Source organism: Akebia trifoliata, chromosome 2 (assembly GCF_017979445.1).
Source record: "Akebia trifoliata isolate Shusen 1 chromosome 2, ASM1797944v1, whole genome shotgun sequence".
NCBI lineage: Eukaryota > Viridiplantae > Streptophyta > Magnoliopsida > Ranunculales > Lardizabalaceae > Akebia > Akebia trifoliata.
In genome coordinates, this window is record NC_141376.1 from 16,501,668 (window position 1) to 16,525,333 (window position 23,666).

Below are 23,666 nucleotides of genomic sequence, written 5' to 3' on the forward strand. Positions count from 1 at the left end.
CGATAATTTTTATTTTTGCGTTCAATATTTTTATTGTTGAGATTGACATTTTTTTTTAATTATTGTCGACCTTGACAATAAAAATATTAAACTTAAAAATAAAAATTGTCGACCTCGACGTTGTAAAACCCACTTGCTTTCATTTTTTTTTAAGTTTTTCCAACTAAAATGCATGGAAAGATCAACTTAAAACTTGACATAACGACTTCTATAGAAGATTTCAAACCAAAAGAACCATCTTGATTGATTTTCTTCTAAAAAAGAAGCAAAACAATATAAAAAAAACACCATAATTTTTTACATACATCTTCAAAATACTTGAAAAAAATGACAAAAAAAAAATCCTTGAATATGGTTTCGTTTTCCTTCATAAATTTTTTTCATCGAAATGGAGTCTTCAAAACTTGACCGGATGCTAAAAATCCAATTTGTTTTAACAAAAATGATGAGTTTGAATGGTTGGGGAAATTTCAACATTTCAATCGTGAGAAATATCTAGAGTAAAGTTCAAGGACTATTTTTGAAAGAGGGATTTACTATTGACTATTTGGATAACCCGCAAAAGTTAAGGACTAAATTGAAAGAAAAGTTAGCGTCAAGGACTATTGAGTAACTTTCCCAAATAATAACTTGTACTTTGATTTTATAACATGTGTAGTAATTGCTTAATAGCATAGTAATGTCACATTGCTTAAGTAATCATAATCAAATTTACCCTAATGCAATGGATTAGGAAAAGAGCACTTCACAACCATCAACATCATTAATATTAGAGAGCTTCTATTGGCATCCTAACTTTTTCTTATTCCATCCCAATTAAAAATAAATAAAATAATGGTAATTAAATAAGTAAAATTGGGGTGTCATTAGAGCTCTCTTTTACTTTTGTTAGATTTCTATTCTATTTTTAGGTATTGAGTTTTATATGAGCCAAATCCTAATTGTAAATTAGGGCTGCAACTTGTGCTAGTTGGCTCTAACTCAATTCGATTTATGGGTGAGCCTGGTCTAAGTTATATAGGAAATGAGTTGAGTCTTAGTTAGAATATCTCTATCCAATCTCAATTTGGGTTGAACTCAGGCGGTTTGAGGGATCGAGCAACCCGAACCCAATGTCTTTACAGTAATATACAAATATTTTTATAGTTATTATATATATATATATATGGGTCCCTATCCGTGGCCAACAGTTTGGCAAACATTTTGGCAAACACTTTTTCAAAACATGGGTTAGAGGTCTTGGAATGGGCTGATTTTTGGTGAGGATGATCTCTACGGTGAGGAGATCATCCTCACCAAAAATCAGCTCATTCCAAAACTTATAGCCCCATTTTACAAGTTGAAAAATCGTGAACCGTCCATTTTTTGTAAACCATTTTTGATGAGGTTAGAAGTTTTGGAATGGGCTGATTTTTGGTGATGATGATCTCCTCACCATAGAGATCATCCTCACCAAAAATCAGCCCATTCCAAGACCTCTAACCCATGTTTTGAAAAATGTGTTTGCCAAACTGTTGGCCATTGAAAGCTACTCTATATATATATATATATAGGGAAATGTTCAGCACCCTAAGTTTTACCACACACTTTAACAAACGTTTTTTGTCCTACATGGGTTAGAAGTTTTGGAATGAGCTGATTTTTGGTGAGGATGATCTCTATGATTAGAAGATCATCCTCCCCAAAAATCAGCCCATTCCGAAATGTTTAGCCCCATGTTTACACGTTGAAAAATCGTGGACCGTCCATTTTTTGTAAATCAATTTTGATGGGATTAGAAGTTTTGGAATGAGCTGATTTTTGGTGAGGATGATCTCCTCACCATAGAGATCATCCTCACCAAAAATCAGCTCATTCCGAAACTTCTAACCCATGTAAGACAAAACGCGTTTGTTAAAGTGTGTGGTAAAACTAAGGGTGGCGAACGGGACCCATATATATATATATATAGGGGGGCGTTCAATGGCCAACTTTTTGGCAAACTTTTTGGCAAAACATTTTTCAAAACATGAGTTAGAGGTTTTGGAATGGGCTGATTTTTGGTGAGGATGATCTCTACGGTGAGGAGATCATCCTCACCAAAAATCAGCTCATTCCAAAACTTCTAACCCATATTTACAAGCTAAAAAATCGTGGACCGTCCATTTTTTGTAAACTGTTTTTGATGGGGTTAGAAGTTTTGGAATGGGCTGATTTTTGGTGAGGATGATCTCCTCATTGTAGAGATCATCCTCACCAAAAATCAGCCCATTCCAAAACCTCTAACCTATGTTTTGAAAAATGTTTTGCCAAAAAGTTTGCTAAAAAGTTTGCCCTTGATCGCTACCCATATATATATGGGAAATGTTCAGCACCCTAAGTTTTACCACACACTTTAACAAACGTTTTTTGTCCTACATGGGTTAGAAGTTTTGGAATGGGCTGATTTTTGGTGAGGATGATCTCTATGATTAGAATATCATCCTCCCCAAAAATCAGCCCATTCCGAAATGTTTAGCTCCATGTTTACATGTTGAAAAATTATGAACCGTCCATTTTTTGTAAATCATTTTTGATGGGGTTAGAAGTTTTGGAATGAGCTGATTTTTGGTGAGGATGATCTCCTCACCATAGAGATCATCCTCACAAAAAATCAGCCCATTCCAAAATTTCTAACTCATGTAAGACAAAACACGTTTGTTAAAGTGTGTGGTAAAACTTAGGGTGCTGAACGGGACCCTATATATATATGGGTCCCGTTCACCACCCTTAGTTTTACCACACACTTTAACAAACGCGTTTTGTCTTACATGGGTTAGAAGTTTCGGAATGAGCTGATTTTTGGTGAGGATGATCTCTATGATGAGGAGATCATCCTCACCAAAAATCAGCTCATTCCAAAACTTCTAACCCCATCAAAATTGATTTACAAAAAATGGACGGTCCACGATTTTTCAACGTGTAAACATGGGGCTAAACATTTCGGAATGGGCTGATTTTTGGGGATGATGATCTTCTAATCATAGAGATCATCCTCACAAAAAATCAGCTCATTCCAAAACTTCTAACTCATGTAGGACAAAAAAACGTTTGTTAAAGTGTGTGGTAAAACTTAGGGTGCTGAACATTTCCCTATATATATAGGGTCCCGTTCGGCACCCTAAGTTTTACCACACACTTTAACAAACGCGTTTTGTCTTACATGGGTTAGAAGTTTCGGAATGAGCTGATTTTTGGTGAGGATGATCTCTATGGTGAGGAGATCATCCTCACCAAAAATCAGCTCATTCCAAAACTTCTAACCTCATCAAAATTGGTTTACAAAAAATGGACGGTCCACGATTTTTCAACGTGTAAACATGGGGCTAAACATTTCGAAATGGGCTGATTTTTGGGAAGGATGATCTTCTAATCATAGAGATCATCCTCACCAAAAATCAGCCCATTCCAAAACTTATAACCCATGTAGGACAAAAAACGTTTGTTAAAGTGTGTGGTAAAACTTAGGGTGCTGAACATTTCCCATATATATATGGGGGGCGTTCGCTGGCTAATTTTTTGGCGAACGGATTGGCAAACATCTTCAGGCTGTTGGATAAGACGCCAACGGACGTCGTAGATTGAAGGAGAGCCGAATGTGCGCTTAAGTTATAAAGTAATGCATATGTTACAGCGTCATCCTTAAATAAATTGATATTTATTATTACCTCCCTAACTAATTAAAATCCCAAAAGAACATAACAGAGACGTGTTTCTCTGTCTTCTTCACCTTCGAACAAATCGACCCTCTCTCTCTCTCGTCTTCTTCTCTCATTCGCTCTCGCTCGTCTGCAACTACCTCTTCACCCTCTCTCTCACTCTCTCTCGCTCGCGACTGCAACTCTCGTTCGCGTGTGCTGCAACGCCCTCTCGACGAAGACAGGTACACTTGATTTGAAGTGAAAAAATCTGTAATTATTTAATGGGATTTTTTGAAATTGCAAATTACTTCAAATGGGGTTCTTGATGTGGTGGCAACTTCAAATGGGATTTTTTCCCATTACAAATCATTTAATGGGGTAACTTCAATGGGGTTTTTTGAAGTTACAAGTTACAAAAATCTATAATTATTTTTGAAGTTATAGATTACAAGCACGCTTTGATTTGTATGGAATGGGGTTTTTTTTTTTTTTTTTTGTTTTTTGTTCTCCGATTTGATGAAGACCTAAATATTTTTTTTAGAAAAAGCCCTAAATAATTTCCGATTTTTCTTCATCAAATCAATTATTTAGGGTTTAAACCATTTTTGCTCATTGGGTCAATGTGCAGAAGAGCATTGTGACTCAACTAACACCTGGGGTTTCCTAAAGAGAGAATGCATCTCAACTAGAAATCACCTGGTTCTTTTGTGTGTAGGTTTGAAGGAAGGGTGGGCTAAATGTTAACGGAATCAGTAGTCCTGTAAACCAACACATTGGGTTGAGGTGGGTTCTTTTGTGAATCTTGGATTTAGTTTTTGTTGTCCATTTTTTTTTGTTTTGTACGCCATGATACTAAGCTGCAGTAAACAATGTCTGTAATAATGTTATCAATGGGAAGCCACTAGATTAAAATATTAAATTTTGGATTTCAAATATGTAATCCAAAATATGCTTGTTGGGTATTAGGATCTGCTACATGAGCTTGTAACATGGCCAGAACTTTAGTTACCAAATTTCTTAGACGTCTATCCCCTTGTCCAGCGCATATAATTGATAAATGTATAGGTACATCTTCTTTCTTCTCCCTAGTTTTGGAGCCATAGATCAGAGTTTAGTTTCGGAATGTCCTGGGGTGTGTTCGAATGAGATATTGGAGGTCTGTCACCACAGTGAAATCTCATTTTTCAACCAAGACTTTAAAGCATGGTCTGAATTATGATGAAGCTTTCTGTGATTTTACTGAAGAAAGGAAAAAATGTTTTATGTTTAATGTTTCCTTCCTTTTGTTAAAGATGGTGTAATGAACTCTCCCATAAATAACAACTGCATGTGGTTGACACGTGTTGTTTTGTTAAAACTGGTGAGTGGTACTTCTATCTGTCTAACAAGAGACTCCTACTTTTCTTTCGATGAGCGCTTACTCACCTCTTAATTGACTCAATTTTTTAAACATTTGCAGAATGGCACACTTTTGGTGTTTGAATGGCACACTTTCCCTTGCCGTGTTAAACCTGTACTTTGATTTTGTGATTATAATGAAAGATATATAAAGAGTGATCTGTTTTTGGGAAACCTGCAGGGAATAAGTAAAGGTATAGCTGTCAAAAACCTCATATAAATCATGTTGAATCGGGGAAAGCCACCTGATTTCGTATTGTGCATAGGGGACGATGAAGACATGTTTGAAAGCATTGCCAATGTCGTTTCCATCCCATCATTTCCAGCCACTGTCTAAGTGTTTGCGTGCATAGTAGGGCAGAAGCCGAGTATGGCGAAGTACTATCTTGATGATACTGTTGAGGTCATCAAATTACTTCAAGGCCTTGATGCTGCATCAGTCCAACCTCCACCACCCAAATCTGCACATCTTCAAGTCTCTTTTGAAGGGTCTCTTTGAAATTTGAATATGATTGAAGCCTCAGAGAAAGATTTATTACTTCTTTGTTTTTCCAGTCTTTTGTACAGGATAAAGCTTATATCCACTGATCATGGTAAACCAAATACTTAAGAAATTTCTTACATTTGGTACTGTGGTGCCTGATCCTTCTTTCAAATTTGTATAGAACAATTGAATATTTATTTTATGAAAAATAAATACACTCTGGATCAGATTGGTTAATAAAATCCAACATTGCAAAATGACTTAATTCATTATATCAACAAAACTTAATAGGTATTGGTGAATAAATAAGAAAAACAGAAGCTTGATAATAGTGAGTTGTTTTGCAATCCCGTGACATCACTTATATCTGTTTGGGTTTATCATTGAAAGCAACATTCTTTTTTGGAAACCTTAGCTTGTTAACTGGTGATCGGTCATCTTAGCTTTATCACAAGCTTGACATATTGCTTATAAGGAACATACATGGAGAGGGACAAAGCAATTGTGACCGATGAAGTCCATCATATTATTTAGATTTAAGAAATTGGGAATCTAGAAAATTCACATTTTATGCAATTTGTTAAAACAAATTGAATTGGGGCCACTTGTTTATTGTTTCCAGCAGTGCCACATATATTTATTCAACTTTAGTGAGGAAAGAAACATTGGTCTTTAGAAGGCTTGGCTTATTAAATCATGAATCTCTATGATTATGTAGAAGAGGTTGTGTAAAGGTTTACTTAAGGCTACTTAATTCCTTGTAGGAAACCAAGGGGTTGATTGAGAATTGAGATCACATTCTCTACTATAATTGGGCAGAGAAGAAATAAAGTATTCTCACCGGATTCTTGGTGTCACAAGGTTTTGGACACAAAAGTGTCACCAATCTTTTGAAATCCCCATATCAACAATTGAGAACCCAATCAAACTTTCATCAATAGAAAGGAAGAAAAATGAATGAAATAACATTATTTTAAGTTTGAAAGAATTTGCAAAATGAAGGTTCTAAATGGAGGAACATGATTTCTCCAGTCTAACTTAAATTTTTTGGGATGGTGCTTTAATGATGATGTGCATTGAAGTTGAAAGTAGTTATATTAGTCTTTCTCATGCTTGGTTAAGCCTTCAACTTGCACTAAATCCCTAGAATCATAAATAAAAGGCTGCATCATATGTAGAAAGTAATGACTGATAGTCTCATGATTAGCGTCCAAACGCATCGATCCATGTGACAATCGTTTGCTGAACCCAAGTTAGCATGTAGGTAACAAGAACAAAAAATCTAATAAATGCATTAATAAGAAGTATCTATATAAGGCCATTAACTACTTGATTGTTTGATGATACGAAACCACCTTTTTTTATCTTGTCAGCCTTGCTTCAGTTGAATGTATTAAAAGATCCAGCATGTCCAACAAAAATGAATCCATTTCCATGCCAAACCATGCACAATTTCCAGAATTCCACCAACCATTAAGACAACTCAAACATGGCATATGCACATGCCTTGAATCAAGTAATCATTATTGAAAAACTATACAAACTTAACAACAATAAGGACAACCATCCCTTTAGACTGAATAGACTAGCAAGAACATTTCCACACGTTTGACAAAGACAATGCTGAACATGTTAGAAATGCCGATATCTGTTCAAGAAACAATTAAGTAAAAGGTTGCACACGTCAAAATTTCTCCCACTCAATTCCCTTAATGAGTAGCTTGGCTTTAAACAATATCTTCAAAATGGCACCAAGAAGTATCCCACAGAAAATTGGATGGCTTAAGAAACTGTTCAACCATAGTACACAGACGCAATATAAAGATTCTTGGGCCATTTCTCCTGCAAACAATCACCAGATAATAATTTTAGTTCCAAGAACATAATCTACCACTGGTAGCAAAAAATAAATAAATAAAAAAAGACAAAGAATTCACGATGACATGTGTACTGTGGAAAAAAATTAACTAGATCTCAAAACATAATCAATCAATCATACGTGAAACAGTGACAGCATTACTAAACACAATATATATCCTATACAAAAGACTGGAAAAACAAAGAAGTTAAAAAATCTTTCTCTGAGGTTTCATATATATTTTGTGCTTGGGGTTGGTGATGATCAGCTTTGGTTGGCCCCCAACCTCCCTACGCTGCACCCCAATCCCAACAAAATATGCTCACAAGAAATAAGACACATAACACAACCCAAGAAAAAGAACACAGATAAATAGGAGAGACACACACTAGAAACTAACTTAGAAGGTAACCTGGAATTCACCAATGCCAGAATATCTCCACCCATGCTTTACAGGATATGCTAGGTACCGCAGCTCTCTGCATGGACCCAATCCAAAGAATTTCCTGAGTGTGCACTTTGCAGTCATTCTACTCACCAAAACAACACGATCTCTATATTCATTGATTTGGATGTGTGCCTGGACATAGTAGTGGACCTACTATGAAAGAAATATCCATGTAAACATTACACCAAGTTGACATTTTATTAAGATATAGAGAAAGACATGAAAGGAACTTGGAAACATCAGAATCCTTACAAAAGCCTTATCAAATGTGATCTGCCCTACACCAACAACAATAAAGGGATATTTTCTTCGGAGATAAGTGCTGATGATAATTTATATGCCTACTGACTTGTTGAAATTCAAAAAATTCCATGTTCGTTTGTGTTTAGACTGCCAAGATTATGTACACGCACAAATCCTCTCAAGGAACATTTCAAATCCCATGAAAACCAAAGAGCAGTGGATCACTTTTTACTAATAAAACTCTTTTAAGACATTATCAAGTCTTGAGTGACAAACTAGACTACCTTAAAAATTAAAATGCATGAAACAAGGTCATGCTAATACCCAACAAGCATATTTTGGATTACATATTTGAAATCCAAAATTTAATATTTTAATCTAGTGGCTTCCCATTGATAACATTATTACAGACATTGTTTACCGCAGCTTAGTATCATGACGTACAAAACAAAAAAAAAATGGACAACAAAAACTAAATCCAAGATTCACAAAAGAACCCACCTCAACCCAATGTGTTGGTTTACAGGACTACTGATTCCGTTAACATTTAGCCCACCCTTCCTTCAAACCTACACACAAAAGAACCAGGTGATTTCTAGTTGAGATGCATTCTCTCTTTAGGAAACCCCAGGTGTTAGTTGAGTCACAATGCTCTTCTGCACATTGACCCAATGAGCAAAAATGGTTTAAACCCTAAATAATTGATTTGATAAAGAAAAATCGGAAATTATTTAGGGCTTTTTCTAAAAAAAATATTTAGGTCTTCATCAAATCGGAGAACAAAAAACAAAAAAAACAAAAAAAAAACCCCATTCCATACAAATCAAAGCGTGCTTGTAATCTATAACTTCAAAAATAATTATAGATTTTTGTAACTTGTAACTTCAAAAAACCCCATTGAAGTTACCCCATTAAATGATTTGTAATGGGAAAAAATCCCATTTGAAGTTGCCACCACATCAAGAACCCCATTTGAAGTAATTTGCAATTTCAAAAAATCCCATTAAATAATTACAGATTTTTTCACTTCAAATCAAGTGTACCTGTCTTCTTCGAGAGGGCGTTGCAGCACACGCGAACGAGAGTTGCAGTCGCGAGCGAGAGAGAGTGAGAGAGAGGGTGAAGAGGTAGTTGCAGACGAGCGAGAGCGAATGAGAAAAGAAGACGAGAGAGAGAGAGGGTCGATTTGTTCGAAGGTGAAGAAGACAGAGAAACACGTCTCTGTTATGTTCTTTTGGGATTTTAATTAGTTAGGGAGGTAATAATAAATATCAATTTATTTAAGGATGACGCTGTAACATATGCATTACTTTATAACTTAAGCGCACATTCGGCTCTCCTTCAATCTACGACGTCCGTTGGCGTCTTATCCAACAGCCTGAAGATGTTTGCCAATTCGTTCGCCAAAAAATTAGCCAGCGAACGCCCCCCTATATATATATATATTTATTCCATCTTATTATTATGGCTTGTGGACAATTGAATATTATTAATGTGGGCGTTGATTAAGTATGGTTTGTCTAAATATTCTCTCAATTGACTTGGAGGTTTTACATGATTTTATTTATTAGTGGTTTTTTCTATATTTTTTTAAAGATAAAAATGGTATTTATTGTTTAACATGAAATTAGGGATATTCAATGAGCTAACTCGCCCAAAATTACTTAACTTGGGCTAACCTAAGCTCAACCCGAGTTTAGAAGACCAAGCTTGAGTTGAGCTCAGGTTAGTGAGCTCAGACTAGACGGCAGGATTGAGTTGAGCTTGAGTTAGCTCACCCATGTTGTAGCCCTATTGTAAACAACTACTAACTTTGTTTGGATCAATGTTATATTTTTTTGTAATGCTGTGATAATAGCTTAAACCAAGCCTTTGTAATGTTCGTATGTTTTAATCTCTTAATTGAAGGGGGAAGGGATAAATAATTTAAAAAATTGGGATAGAATAAGTATAAGTTGGGGTGCCAATAGTAACTCTCTAAATTATTAGTTTACGACCAAATTAAGGTGTCACATGATCGAGTTTAGCCGAGTGCAATGCATTGGGAAAAGTGCACTTCATAAAAATCAATGCCATTAATATTATGAGTTTATGGCTAAAGGTGCCACACCATGTTGGCTCTACTTTATGACGATGGAATTGACCTTAACTTTACAAATTGATTAAAATTTTCTTTTTAATGCCACTATCATTAATATGATGGACAATTCAACCTTCAAGATCAATCATTCAAATTGTTGAGATCAACCATTTCAATAATCAATCATTAATTTTGATGATTAATTTAAATTATCAATCTCAATGACTCATGTTGTAAATGTCAAGATTGAAGATTAAAAATTATCGATCTCGATAATTATCAAATGTCAATCTCAACTATTACACCAGATGTTGATCTCAACAATTTGAATTATCAATCACAATAATAAAAACAAGTTGAGGGGCATTAAGAAAGAACAAATTTAAAAATTGAGCGATTGAACCATGAAGTTATGGTCCAAAAAGTTACATACTATTGATAAGTAAAAGTATCAAAATACCCTCCACAAGATTCATTAAATTATTTTATTTTATTTTATTTTATTTTAATAGTAAATATTGGGATGGTGTCGGCAATGATCATAAATTTACTTTATCACGAAAACCTATAAAAGTCATAAATCTTTTTGGTTTGGACACGTAGCCCAAAGTCATAGATTTATTTATCAGGAATCCTTTATTTTATGTGGATGCTATTCTTTCTCAATAATAATGATTATGGAACCTAGGACTTATGGGGAGGATATGTTAAAAAATATCTTCAAGGATTTTTAGGGTCCTAATTATTATTATTTTTTGCTTCAAATTTTTCTATAGATTTTGTGGTGTTTTTAAATCTTAAAATTCTTCTATTTTGTTAGTCATTAGAATTTTTTTTTAAAATTTTATCAAGGAAGTTTCATTTTTAAGAGAGATTCTATTACCACACCAATTTTTGTTTATGTCACCCTGATTAATCTGTAATTAGGATTGCAACTCGAACAGGTTGAGGATTGATAAGAGTCAAATGTTCTATATTTTAATATATATATATATATATATATATATAAAGCCATGGCATTTATCCAATTTGTCTCAATAAAATATACTAATTTACAAGACATTAATGCTAGATCCTTTACGAGGCGCTCACTAATTTTGTATGGCATCTCTTCACTTAAGAACTTGGTGTCTTGCTAGGACACACGTTAAAGTGCATCAAATACACCTTAGAAATAAAGATATTTACAAAAATATAATCAACTTTTGACAAATTTACGCTTCCAGCTCTCTATTTATTTTAATTACCAAAACGTGAATGGACAACAAATTTGGAGATGATGAAATTGTCACTTTAAACCTACGAAATAATCACTTTAAAACCAATAAATTCATTGTTCGTTCACATTTTAATAATTAAAATAACCAGTGAGCAGGAATCGTAAATTTGTCAAAAATTGATCACGAAATAGTAATTTACCCTTGGAAATAAGAACCGAGGGTATTTCAGATATAAAAAAATATTTTGAGTGCATGTATACAGGAAATTTAATTTTCAAAGTGTATTTAATGCACCTAAACGCATGCCCTTAGGGCACCGGTTAACAAAACTCAATCACTACTCCTGTGGAGTTTTTTGAAAGATACAACATCAAAAGTTGAGCTCAAAGATATTTGATACAAGGGGTGGCTCAAATTCTATAAAAAGTCTATGTACATGTGTTTACAAGAGTACTGAGCCTGCTCGAGTTGACTCGGGGTATTCTCGAGACATATACAGGCCATAGTTTTAAAACACTCAACTAGAATGTTTCAAAACACCCAACTTATTCTAGTGAAATAAAAATATATTAATTTCATCAATATTTTAAAAAAGTGGTTTTAATTTTTTAAGTTGTCTTTGTTGACTTAATTTTAGACAGATTCTGTTGGCACCCCAACTTTTCCTTATCACACTCTAATTTTTTGAATTATTTATCATACCCTAATTAAAGATTAAAACACACCATTCAAACATTACAAAAGTTTGGTTCAAGATGTTATTTCAACATTATAAATCATTATAATATATTTAAACAACTTCAACAATTATTTATAATTAAGATTAGGATAATATAAATTTTTAAATGTAACAAATAAAAAGAAGAGCGAGAGAGAAAAAGAGAGTTTCTATTGGCATCCCAACTTTTACTTATTATTTTTTTTTTTAAAAATTTTAATTAAGGTGTAATAAGTAGGAGTTAGGATGCAAATAGCAGCTCTCTATTTTTCTTTAACTTAATTTTGATTCTTGCCACATCAAAGGAACTTTAGCTCTAAAAGATATATTCCACTGTCCAATTTGATTATGCGTCATTTTCACTTTGATAGGTGACCTTTGGCATCCTACTGTCCAAGTGATGTGTTGAATTTGGCACCCCAAGTTTTACTTATCACACCCCAATTTCTTGAATTATTTACACACTCTAATTAAATATTGAAATACACCATTCAAACATTACAAAAGTTTGATTCAAGTTATTACTTCAACATTATAAATCATTACAACATATTCCAACAACATCGACAATTATTTACAATTAGGATTTGGATCACATAAATTCCTAAATGTAACAAATAAAAAGAAGAGAGAGAGAGACAAAGAGGGTTTCTATTGGCACTCTAATTTTTACTTATTATCATCATTGATTTTTTTTATTAAAATTTTTAAGAGGAGTGTAATAAGTAAGAATTAGGATGCAAATAGCAGCTCTCTATGTTTTCTTTGACTTAATTTTGATCCTTTTTGCATGTCGACAATTAAGACATTAGAACTCATGCCACATCAAAGGATCTTTTGCTATAAAAGGTACATTCCACCATCCCAATTTGGTAATGCGTCATTTTCACTTTGATAGGTGACCTTTAAGACAAGAAGTGGGATAATGGAATTTTAATACTATATATATATGGCTATGGCTATGGCTTGTACACGCCACTATATAGTATCAATTTGCAATTTCTTCTTGAAAAAGTTCAGATCCAAAAAATAAAATTCAATTTGTTTTGAGCTTCATCCAAGATTTTAAAATTAAAATTCAAAGGTCAAAATATATTTTTTCAAAGTTGATAGAATTTTGTCCTCTACAACCCTATGAAGATTGGATAATGTTTTTAGATGCAACATGGTAAGGTCAACCGGCCTTAGTAAAGGTTGAATTCTTATTAAGTTAGTAAGACTAGTCTCCTTAACTTCTATTAATATTAAAATTCAGGGTGAATTTTTTTTTTTTTCAAATTTATAGAATTTTGCCCTCTACAACCTATGAGATTGGATCACGTTTTTAAAGGTCACAAGGTGAGGTGAGGTCAACGGGCCTTATTAAGGGTTGAAATCTTACTAAGTTAGTAAGGCTAGTCTGCTTGGCTTAGATTCTCCTTCTTATTGAGAAAAAAAAAAATTTGAAATACATTTTAGTACAGCTACATTGATGAACTTCACATGTAATCTAGACCTATGATCATATTATAGATGCTAATTAACAGTCAATCGATTTTTTGAATCTAGTTTGTGATTGGTCACTGAGGGTACGGCCAGGCCCAAATCACAAATCGAATTAATTGGAATCAATTTGGTATTTTGAGTTATTGAATAGACAATATACTAAGTGAAAGTCGTTTGAGATAGTTTGCATAAATTTATCAATTGATTTCAATTTCTATTAGGAAGTATATAAAAAAGAATTAAAAAAATTCTAACAATAGTGAAAATAGATATGAACTAGAAGATCTAAATTTAGACAAAATTGAATGGAGGAAAAATGACGTCATTTAACCAATCCTTCAATCCTTCAATGATGATAATGATATTGATATATCATTATAATTCTCTCTATGATTAGGACTGAAATTAAAAAGGGAAAAAAGGTAGGGTTTGAGATTTAGAAGTCTTGTTATATGTGTTGGAACTCTATTAGTAGCATTTGCACGTCACTCGGCTCCTCGGCTCACTTCGGTTGCAAAGACTTTTTCCTTAGGCGCATGTCTCAGCAACACAAAACGAGGGTTTCGCTCGTTATAGGACTTGACCAAACATCTCACGACACGAGCTGACGACAGCCATGCAGCACCTGTATGAAAGTCAGTACCATCCCGTTAAGGACAGGTTTTTTTGTTCATATGTCAAGGGCTGGTAAGGTTTTGCGCGTTGTATCGAATTAAACCATAAGATAAATATTGGAAGAACTTTGAGATGCAAATTTTTATGAATGATGATGAATTTTTTAATACAAAATATGTCAAATTAATCATACATTAATTCAATGTTGGTAGGACCAATTTAGATTTAATAAATATTTAAGGGTCTTGTTAACATTAGTACACGCGTTAAAGTCCAACAATATGCCCTTTGAGAATAATCATCCGAGGGTATTTTGGTATTAAAAATAAAGGGCATATATATATATATATATATATATATATATAATTTTTTTTCCTAAATTGCCCTTTTTTTTTTTTTTTTTTTTTCAGGAAAAATTCCTAAAAAAACCCATTGATACCCCCATAGGAACTGATTTTGTTACAAAACCACTACTTTAAAGTTTCTCAATAGTTTTTGCTTTAAAGTTTAAAAGAATGTTTTAAAATTTGGACCCAAATAACTGATTTGATCGGTCTATCCTATCTCTTTTGTTGTAACTTGTTTGAGGATGAAGACACTTATTAGGTCATTTTTCATTAGTTGATAAGAAAAGACCATTAATTATTATAAAATACAAAAAAATTCCCCTGAGAAGACCTCTAATTATTATAAAATACAAAAAATTCACCTTTAATCTTCGGAGACCATGAGAAAGACGGTTTTGCAACCGTAGTTTAGCTTAAAATCACAAATTAGGTCCGGCTCCCCGACAAACTTGACAAGGTCGGCAGAGTCACGGGTTTTATTGTATCAGGCGGTGTTTGTATTTTCTTCATTTGAATGTAAGTTAATAGGTGTGTTTAAAATGTGTCATTTATTAGTTACTTTAAAGGAAAATGCGGAAGTACCATTGAAGAGTCCTTATGAATGCACACGGGTTTTGTTGGGTACGTGGATGACGTGATAAGAGCACATAGTTTTGTGCCCTTACCACATCAACTGTGTACCCAATCATGTACATCAACATTGAAATTGACGTTGTTTCAAATATTGTTAATGTGGATATGTGTACAGAATCATAGATGCTTTTCATCGAGATATGAGTGAAAAGCATTATGATTCTAAGCACACCAATGTGTGACAAGATGCTAATTTCAATGTTATTCAAACACGGCTCTACTTTAAAAAGGTTCTTTTGAGGAGTTGTACAAAGGAAAATGCTGAAGTAACATTAAAATTGACATCCATTCTCACATTGGTGACGTTGACGTATGTTTGAAATCATAGATGCTTTTTATTGATATACGACTGATAAGCATTAATGGCTATATGTGCACCTCCACATCAGCAAAGTGAAATCAATGCCAATTTTAATGTTCCTCTAGCACTAACCCTTATGTAAAATATAAATAATTTCCTTTTATGCAATTGTTGAGTTTTGCACTCTTTTATTTTCATCCTTTTTTTCGTATTGTATTGATTATTTTTTATCAATAGAGATTTTTGTGGACTATTAATTTTGAAAAATTTATCAAATAATTATCGGTATTTTATTTTTATTATCAAAACATTACTAAGTTATAGGTATTTTATAAACATTCATGTTTTTTTTCTAAAGAGATAAAATTCTCTCATAAAATATATGTCAGAAATCATATTTGATTTGACATAGGAGAGAGAAGTGAGAAGTCAGATTAGACATAAGAGAGATGAGAGGAGACAAAAATTTCGTTTACAAGTTTTGTTTTTTATCTTCTTCTTCATCCTCCATTTTCGTTCTTACAATCAACTAGAGCATAAAATCTAATTATATTTTCTTTATTATTTTCCTCCATTTTTTTTTACGATCGAGGTTGGGCTGAGGTTAAAAACATCATCCTTCTTCCTTCTTCTTTACTCTATTTTTATTGTTGTATAAGGGGGAGCTAACGAGTTGCTACTTAAGAGATTTTGATTTTTTTTATAACCACCAAAAAAAGTGAATATGATTTTCATATTATTCTTCTCCTTCATACAATCTGTGATTTTCATCCATATTTTGAATGCAAGATAATCAATGCCAACTTCATTAAAAAGTTAAACTTATATTGAATGTTTTGGAAACTTTGATTAATTAAAAATTCATTGACAAGAAACACACAAATTGTAGAAAATGTTAACAAAATATTTATAGATATAATTTCAATGATAAAAATATGTGTCATGATTTCAGTGACAAGTTGACATTATTTCTTTTTGATCAGTAAGCTGGGGTTGAAAGGACTCTTCCCCTTTTTTTAAATTAGATTAAGGAGAATAATTACAAGATAAGTCGTCATACATAATTCTCGATAACTCTTTAGGAATAGAAAACATATCTTCAATCAAAATCAAATCTTTACCTATCATTCTCAAATGGGCTAAGAAATCTATAGCACAATTTGTCTCTCTCCAATGGAATTCAAAGAAACAAGAAGAAGAAAGTTCATGAATTTCTTTGACAAAATCCCAACATTTCCAAGAAGGCTTAGATTTTATATTAATGCAATCAATCGAGTATAGTGAGTTAGAACTCACTAGAATATAAAGAAAACCTTTCAAATTCGCATATTTCAATGCTTCAAGAATGGCCGTCATTTCCAAGTAAATGATATTTGTTAAATCTGCCCTAGATGCACCAACAAAAATAAGATTGCCTTCATGATTCCTCCCAATGAGTCTGAATCCACCACCGATGGAAGATAGAGAACCATAAGTATTTAATTTTAGAATATGAATATGTGGGCATGACCAAAAGATACTCTTTGAATGCTTAGGATTCCATACGAAATTACAATTCCACGCTTGCAAAAATGGGCCACTAGCATTAAAAAGATCGACTTTGATTTCCACTCCATCATACGAGAATCTAATTTCTTCAATGATTTACTAACGTACTTCCCTCAAATTCCTTCTCAGTGCACCCTGACTTTTGGGTGGGAGCTTACCAACATTTCTTAGTAAAATATTTTTTCTTAATGCCCCCAATTCAAATAATTGCGATTGATTATTTGAATATTCAATATCAATAATGAAGCGATCGATGATTATAAAGGTTGATCTCAACAATTGGATCAAAGGTTAATCTCGAAGATTTGAATCTTTATCCCTTGACCCTGATCTACTCTAATAGAATAATAACACGAAGGCCTTCATCTTCAATTTGTAGCCTACAAAGAGTCATCTTTAACCTCTTAAGGTAAAAGAAATTTGCTTTATCTTCAATTTTAAGATTATATCTACTTTGACCTTCTCACAGTAACAAGCAGTTAGAACTTTTACATAACTAAAAGAAAAAATCAAGGATTTTCTACCAAGTTGAGATTCATCGGATTTTTTTAAGAGAAAAATCAAGTGTTTTTGGCTAGAGGTGTAAAGATGAGGGTATCTAGGTCATTTTTTCATTATCCTATAAGAAAGAATGAGGTCAAAGGGCTACTCATCAGTTTAAAAAATAGGTGATTATCTTAAATACTCACCGAAATGTAAGGTGGTATGTTTAAATCAATCAAAAACAAACCGTTTAACGTTAAATGCATTCTGTTTTGACTCAGTTGCTTTTCTCCACGAATCTGTCCCTATTTAATGTAATTTCCAGAGTAGAAATCACAATAGTGAGAGAGACAGACAGAGAGAGAGAGGAGAAAACGCTTCTCATTGTGGAATCTATAGATAACGACGAAACCAATTAATACCCCTACTCACACAGTTCTATTTTTCCTTCTTTCTGTTCTATATAAACGTCTCACAGTTTGGGTTCTTCTCTCATCACTCTCCCCCGTTTCTTAGATTGATTGTTTTCGAGTTCTCTACATTAGTTTTCAGTTTCTGTGTTTCTTTGATCTTTCATTAAGCAAACAACGATGAATATTCTTCGTTTCGTATTTGGAATTTTTGGTGGGTTTCTCTCTCTCTCTCTATCTCTCTTACAGCTTTTCTTCCATTGATGCGTTCTTTCCTATTTCTTATGCTACTCTGTTTCTGAAACAGGAAACGCCTCTGGTCTGTTTCTCTTTATCGCTCCCACGTAAGTATCAAGAAATCGTACTTTTCTTTCAGTTTTTACTTTTTTTTTCCAATCTTAATCTTTTAATCTTGAGTTCTACAATCACCAAGATCCAAATTTATATTATTATTTTTCGTTAATCTATGAGTTTTCTTGGAACCCATTAATCTTTGGTTCTACAATCACCAAGATCCAATTTTCTTTTTTGGTTTCAACTAGACTAATTTCTTTCAAAAATGCTTAAAAAGAGATACCATTTTCCTCTTTCGTTCTTCTATTCGAATAGGTGGGGTTTAATGGGTGGATCTCTGAAAAAAAACTATGAAACAGAACCCATAAAGAATTTCTTCAATTTTCTTTTATTTCTTTTTCTATCTGATTCTCTGTTTTTTTTATTTTATTGTAGAATAACATTTCGAAGAATCTTAAAGGGCAAATCAACAGAGCAGTTCTCAGGTGTACCTTACATTATGACCTTACTCAACTGTCTCCTCTCCGCATGGTACATTTACCTCCACACACCTCTATTTTTCTTGTTTTTCCTAAATTAAATGACTTAATTTCGAAGAAGAGACAGGGACAATACAGTCATTTCACTAGAACCTGCGTCGTTCAATGTTCGCGGGGTTCCGACAGGGTTCTCTCTCTGTTTGAAACTCGTTGAGTTTGCTTGAAACTCGGACGAGTTACTTCCTATGATTCACTGAAAGGGTCGATCTTTCCAACGTGACATTTTTGTTTGTCTCACCCACAAGTGCTGAGTGAGAAGTAAAAATCATGGTTTCAAAACTCGTCCGATACCGAGACTTATCACTGAGTCATCTCAGTATTATTTAGCAATGAAACGAACGATCGAACAAATTAATGTATTGGACGAGATTTAAAACCTATGTTCATTTTTCTCATTATTTTAAATGAGACATCTCAAATATATCGGAAAATTCATCCGAGATAACTCGGTCTTGGCCACGGACGAGACAAGACGTCAAAACCATGATTATAGTTTCGATTAATATGAGTCGACTCGAGTGAGTACATAAAAATAACTCAGTGGCCATCCAATGAGTTTTCAACTATAAATAGGTCACGTCATTAACTCGTTTTCCAATTGATAAGAATTTAAAAGCTTGGCTGATTTTTTTTGGAAAACTCAACTCGAGTTGACAGGATTGAATGGGGTCAGTGTTTTTAATGTGTCAATGATTTTTTGAGATTTTAAATTTTGGATTTAGTTAAAAAATGAGATTTTATGAATTATGATGGCAGAATTTATTACTCATTTATAATTTTTTAGTTTAAAAAAATTAAATATAAAAACTGCTATTGGCACCCCAAATTTTACTTATTACACTCTAATTTCTTAAATTATTTACCCCCTAATTAGAAATTAAACATATTTTCTTTATTTAATTAAGGTGTAATAAGTAAAATTTGGGGTGCCAATAGCAGCTCTCAAAAAAAAAAAAATTTAAATTACACATGCAAATTTAGGTTGGAGTTGGACCCCATATGAGTCGAATTGGAATGACTGAGTCAAATGGGACTCTGTTGATGGCGACTTTGTTTGTACCAGATTTTAAAAACATGTTCAGAGCATTGGGAAAAGGAAACACTAGCCACAAACCACGTTTGAGAACTCTCCATCAAACATTGAATGAGATAAATAATACTTCGGGAATCTTTATCCATAAAAATATAATGCTAATCTTTTTTGAATCTTTGTTTTTATCGTAGGGGACCCAAAGGTAATTTGGGCCAAGGTTTAAAATATCATATTGGACTAAGAGAAGGAAATTTTTTTTTTTGAGATCATGTATTGTTTGATACATGTCAAAATATTCTTAGATATATTCAATGCAGGGTGTCAATGGTACCTATTTACCCGAAATAGAATCGGAATCAAGACCTAAAACCTCAATCCCGGTTCCTTTTTTATTGGAACTGATTAGAGTCGAGTCTAATATGGAATCGAACCGATAGGAACCAGAACCATTAGGTTCTATCGGATGGATACCCACAGGTACCCGGAACCGATTTATTTTGTCATTTATTTTTATATTATACATGATTCAAGGTAATCCTATATTTTAAAATTAACATATATGATATAAAATTCTTCAAATTTGATATAAACTAAATATTTAAATATAAGATGAGTCATTTCTTTTTAAATTTATTACTTGTAATAGAAATACATTTTAATATTTGAAAATAAAGTCATTAAATCATCATTTTAGTGAAACAAATTATTCTTAAGTTGATACTTTACAAATAATATGTTATTTTTTAGAAGAAAATTTTTATTATAATGATTTTGAAATAATTTTTCTCATTCGATTATTGAGAATCGGAATTGACAGGTACCTGTGATTTTTTATGGTTCCGGTTCTAGTTCCACTTATTTTAAAATCGAAATTGGAACTAACAAGAACTGAAATCAATAAAATATAAAGGTTATGGTTCCAAATATCATAGGAACCAAACTAGAACCGACCCATTGACACCCCTAATTCAATGTTTATATTGGACAATACGTGATAAGGGCTTAAACCCATAGTTCAATTGGTTTGACATGTTGCAAAACAACTTTGAGATTGTGAGTTCAAGTCCATCTTACCCATTAAAAAAAAAAAAAAACACAATAATGTATCAATTGATACATGTTGAAACATTTTGATAGATTTGAATGTTTCGGATGATATGGGCCAACATGTTTTACATTTGAATCATGATTTGATAATGGTATATATGTTGATCAACAGGTATGGCCTTCCATTTATCTCCCCCAACAACCTCCTTGTGAGTACCATCAATGGCGTTGGTGCAGTGATTGAAGCAGTATATGTTGTGATCTTCATTGTTTACGCGCCCAAGAAAGTGAGGATGAAGATGCTTGGACTCCTCACAGTTGTGCTCATTATCTTCTCCATCATTGCCATCGTGTCTATAACTGCCCTGCACGGCCAGACTAGGAAGGTCTTCTCGGGCTTTGCTGCCGCAATCTTCTCTATTTGCATGTATGCCTCACCTCTAGCAATCATGGTACGTAAGTCCTGACTAACAAGTTTAATGTGATTTCTACCTTCTTTATGATATTATTTAGGATGAGTTAATCATATTATATATATATAGAGGAGTGTCAATGGATATTAATCGAGTCGATATGTTTGATAAGTGAATTGGATTCGAATAATATCCGAAATCAAAAATTTTTCAATCTGATCATAAGGGCCCTGCTGTGATGCATCTCTTGCATTGGACCTTCAATTATTTAAAATTAAAATAAATTTAATATGTATGTCATATATAATTATTGGGTCAGGATCCGTAGATACATAAAACTACTCATAAAATTACAACGTGTTTTGTCTTATATGGGCAAAACGGTTCAGAATGGGCTGATTTCTGGTGAGGATGATCTCTATGATGAGAATATCATCCTCACCAAAAATCAGTCCATTCTGAAATTTCTAACCCCATGTTTACAAGTTGAAGAATTTTGGACTGTCCATTTTTTATAAACCACTTTTGATGGGCTTAGCAGTTTTGGAATGATATGATTTTTGGTGAGGACGATCTCCTCACCATAGAGATCATCCTCACAAAAAATCAGTCCATTACGAATCTTTTTACCCATATAAGACAAAACACATTGTAGCGTTATGAGTAGTTTTATGTGTCCACGGATCCGGATCCTGACCCATAATTATTATATCATGTGAGATTGTATATTATTAAAACAGATATATCAATATCTCAAAAGTAGTTGATTATAAGAAATTATTTGAATTCGAATTCGAATATGATATTCAATACTTTTAGATAATATCCGTGTATTGGAAATTTGGAATACAAATTGAAAATTTTCGACCATTGAGACCTACCCCTCCACTTTTTGGTGAATATTGAAGGTATCTTTATGTTTTCAAACCGAGGCTGTACCCTTGACCTTGGTGTTCTCTAATAGATAATTAAAATAATCTAAATGCCCTCATCTCCAATTTTTCATCAAATTTTTTTTTTTATCTTTCTCTTCAAAACCAATCATCTTTTAAGCGTACATTTCCAATAACATTTTATAGTAATATACATTAACATGCATGATGTACATGTGCAGAGATTAGTGATCAAAACGAAGAGTGTGGAGTACATGCCGTTCTTCTTGTCCTTGTTTGTGTTCCTCTGCGGGACATCTTGGTTCATCTATGGTCTTCTTGGTCGCGACCCTTTCATATATGTAATCTTCTTCTCTCTTTGTTACTCTTTTTTATTTTCCTAGTCTTTGTAAATCAAAATTATTTAAGTGAGGTAAAATTTTATTAATGTTAAATATTTAAAAAAAAAATTCAATATTTTAAAATAAATAACAATGTATATAAATTTTATCTACAAAGATAATAAATATATTCACATAAATCAGACTTTACTCAACTAGATGATTTTCCAAGCTACAACTCGGCTGAGTTGCAAGTTGACTCAATGAGTTTTAAGACCGAGTCTATGATATTGAGTATTATTAATATTAATAATTGAATTAATAGTAGTTTATCAAAATATTTTTGGGGGCTAAATTAATGGTACAGGTTAACAATGGTTTTGGGTCTGGACTTGGAGCATTACAATTGATCCTGTACTTCATCTACCGAAACAACAAAGGTGGTGGGCCCAACAACACAAACGCGACTCATTATGCTGATGATGATTCCCTTGAGATGGGATCTGTGAAGCCTCAGCAGAACGGTGTCGTCTAGACACGTTCATGTTATAGATGCAGTGACGGCAGTCTATTTTAGTGATCTTCTCTAGTGAGTTTTGAAATACAAGCTAATAGTACTTTCAAGTGAGTTCTAGTGAGATCTTCTTTAAATTTCAGATATCAGAAGATGGGTTTACTCTTTAAAAAAAAAGAAAAACAAAAAAAATTGGGATAGTTATCAAAATATGCAATAAATAGGGGTGTCAGGACTAGGGGTGCAACTTGGTCTAGTTCAAACCGAGAATTGAACCAAATTGATAGTTTTAGAGTGGTTTGGTTCAGTTTGGAATAAGTTGCGATTTGGTTATGGGTTACGAAAATGGAGAACCGATCAATTTGATTTGATTCTCGGATCAAGCTTATATAAAACCGTACCAAATCAAGAACTGAACTCCTATGCAAAAAATAAATATATATGTAAATGATAATTATTATAAATTATTTTAGGAGTTAGGACATAGATTAGTCATCTTTTTTGAATAAACTAATGACTTTGTATGAATAGATTTGTGATGTATTGTATGAAATTTTATGTTTGTTTTTTCATTAAAAAATATTACTTACACTTTATAGAATATTGGTAATCCGTAAAATCAAACCGACTTTAATTTGATTTGGGTTGGTTTGGTTCCAATCGAATTTAGTTCGGTTTCATTT

The 23,666-nt window shown here is 33.0% G+C and overlaps 1 protein-coding gene and 2 long non-coding RNA genes across 4 annotated transcripts; 2 read left to right on the forward strand and 1 right to left on the reverse strand.

Moving 5' to 3' along the window:
• The first annotated feature begins 3,523 nt into the window (after positions 1-3,523).
• LOC147409799 (uncharacterized) lies at positions 3,524-5,780 on the forward strand. The gene is made up of 3 exons (XR_015183162.1): positions 3,524-3,901; positions 4,375-4,442; positions 5,239-5,780. It is a non-coding gene; the product is annotated as an uncharacterized LOC147409799 (long non-coding RNA).
• Positions 5,781-6,878: 1,098 nt separating this feature from the next.
• On the reverse strand, positions 6,879-9,480 carry LOC147409800 (uncharacterized). 2 transcript variants are annotated; one of them, XR_015183168.1, is made up of 4 exons: positions 9,134-9,480; positions 8,592-8,659; positions 7,812-7,997; positions 6,879-7,383 (listed from the first exon to the last, which is right to left on the reverse strand). It is a non-coding gene; the product is annotated as an uncharacterized LOC147409800 (long non-coding RNA). The 2 variants fall into 2 exon arrangements; XR_015183165.1 differs by lacking the exon at positions 9,134-9,480 and having other exon boundaries at positions 8,592-8,834.
• Positions 9,481-17,893: 8,413 nt separating this feature from the next.
• Positions 17,894-23,129, forward strand: LOC147409801 (bidirectional sugar transporter SWEET1-like). The gene is made up of 6 exons (XM_086431859.1): positions 17,894-18,144; positions 18,238-18,274; positions 18,660-18,755; positions 21,016-21,295; positions 22,371-22,490; positions 22,837-23,129. The coding sequence occupies exons 1-6, from the start codon at positions 18,111-18,113 to the stop codon at positions 23,002-23,004; spliced, it is 735 nt and encodes a 244-aa protein (XP_086287985.1). The 5' UTR covers positions 17,894-18,110; the 3' UTR covers positions 23,005-23,129.
• The last annotated feature ends 537 nt before the right edge of the window (positions 23,130-23,666 follow it).

Bases quoted from the DNA above. Each gene is read 5' to 3' on its own strand.
- LOC147409801 (XM_086431859.1), top strand. From the start codon at position 18,111: ATGAATATTCTTCGTTTCGTATTTGGAATTTTTG. The intron at 18,145-18,237 runs GTGGGTTTCTCT...TTTCTGAAACAG, and splicing joins TTTCGTATTTGGAATTTTTG to GAAACGCCTCTGGTCTGTTT. The intron at 22,491-22,836 runs GTAATCTTCTTC...TTAATGGTACAG, and splicing joins GTCGCGACCCTTTCATATAT to GTTAACAATGGTTTTGGGTC.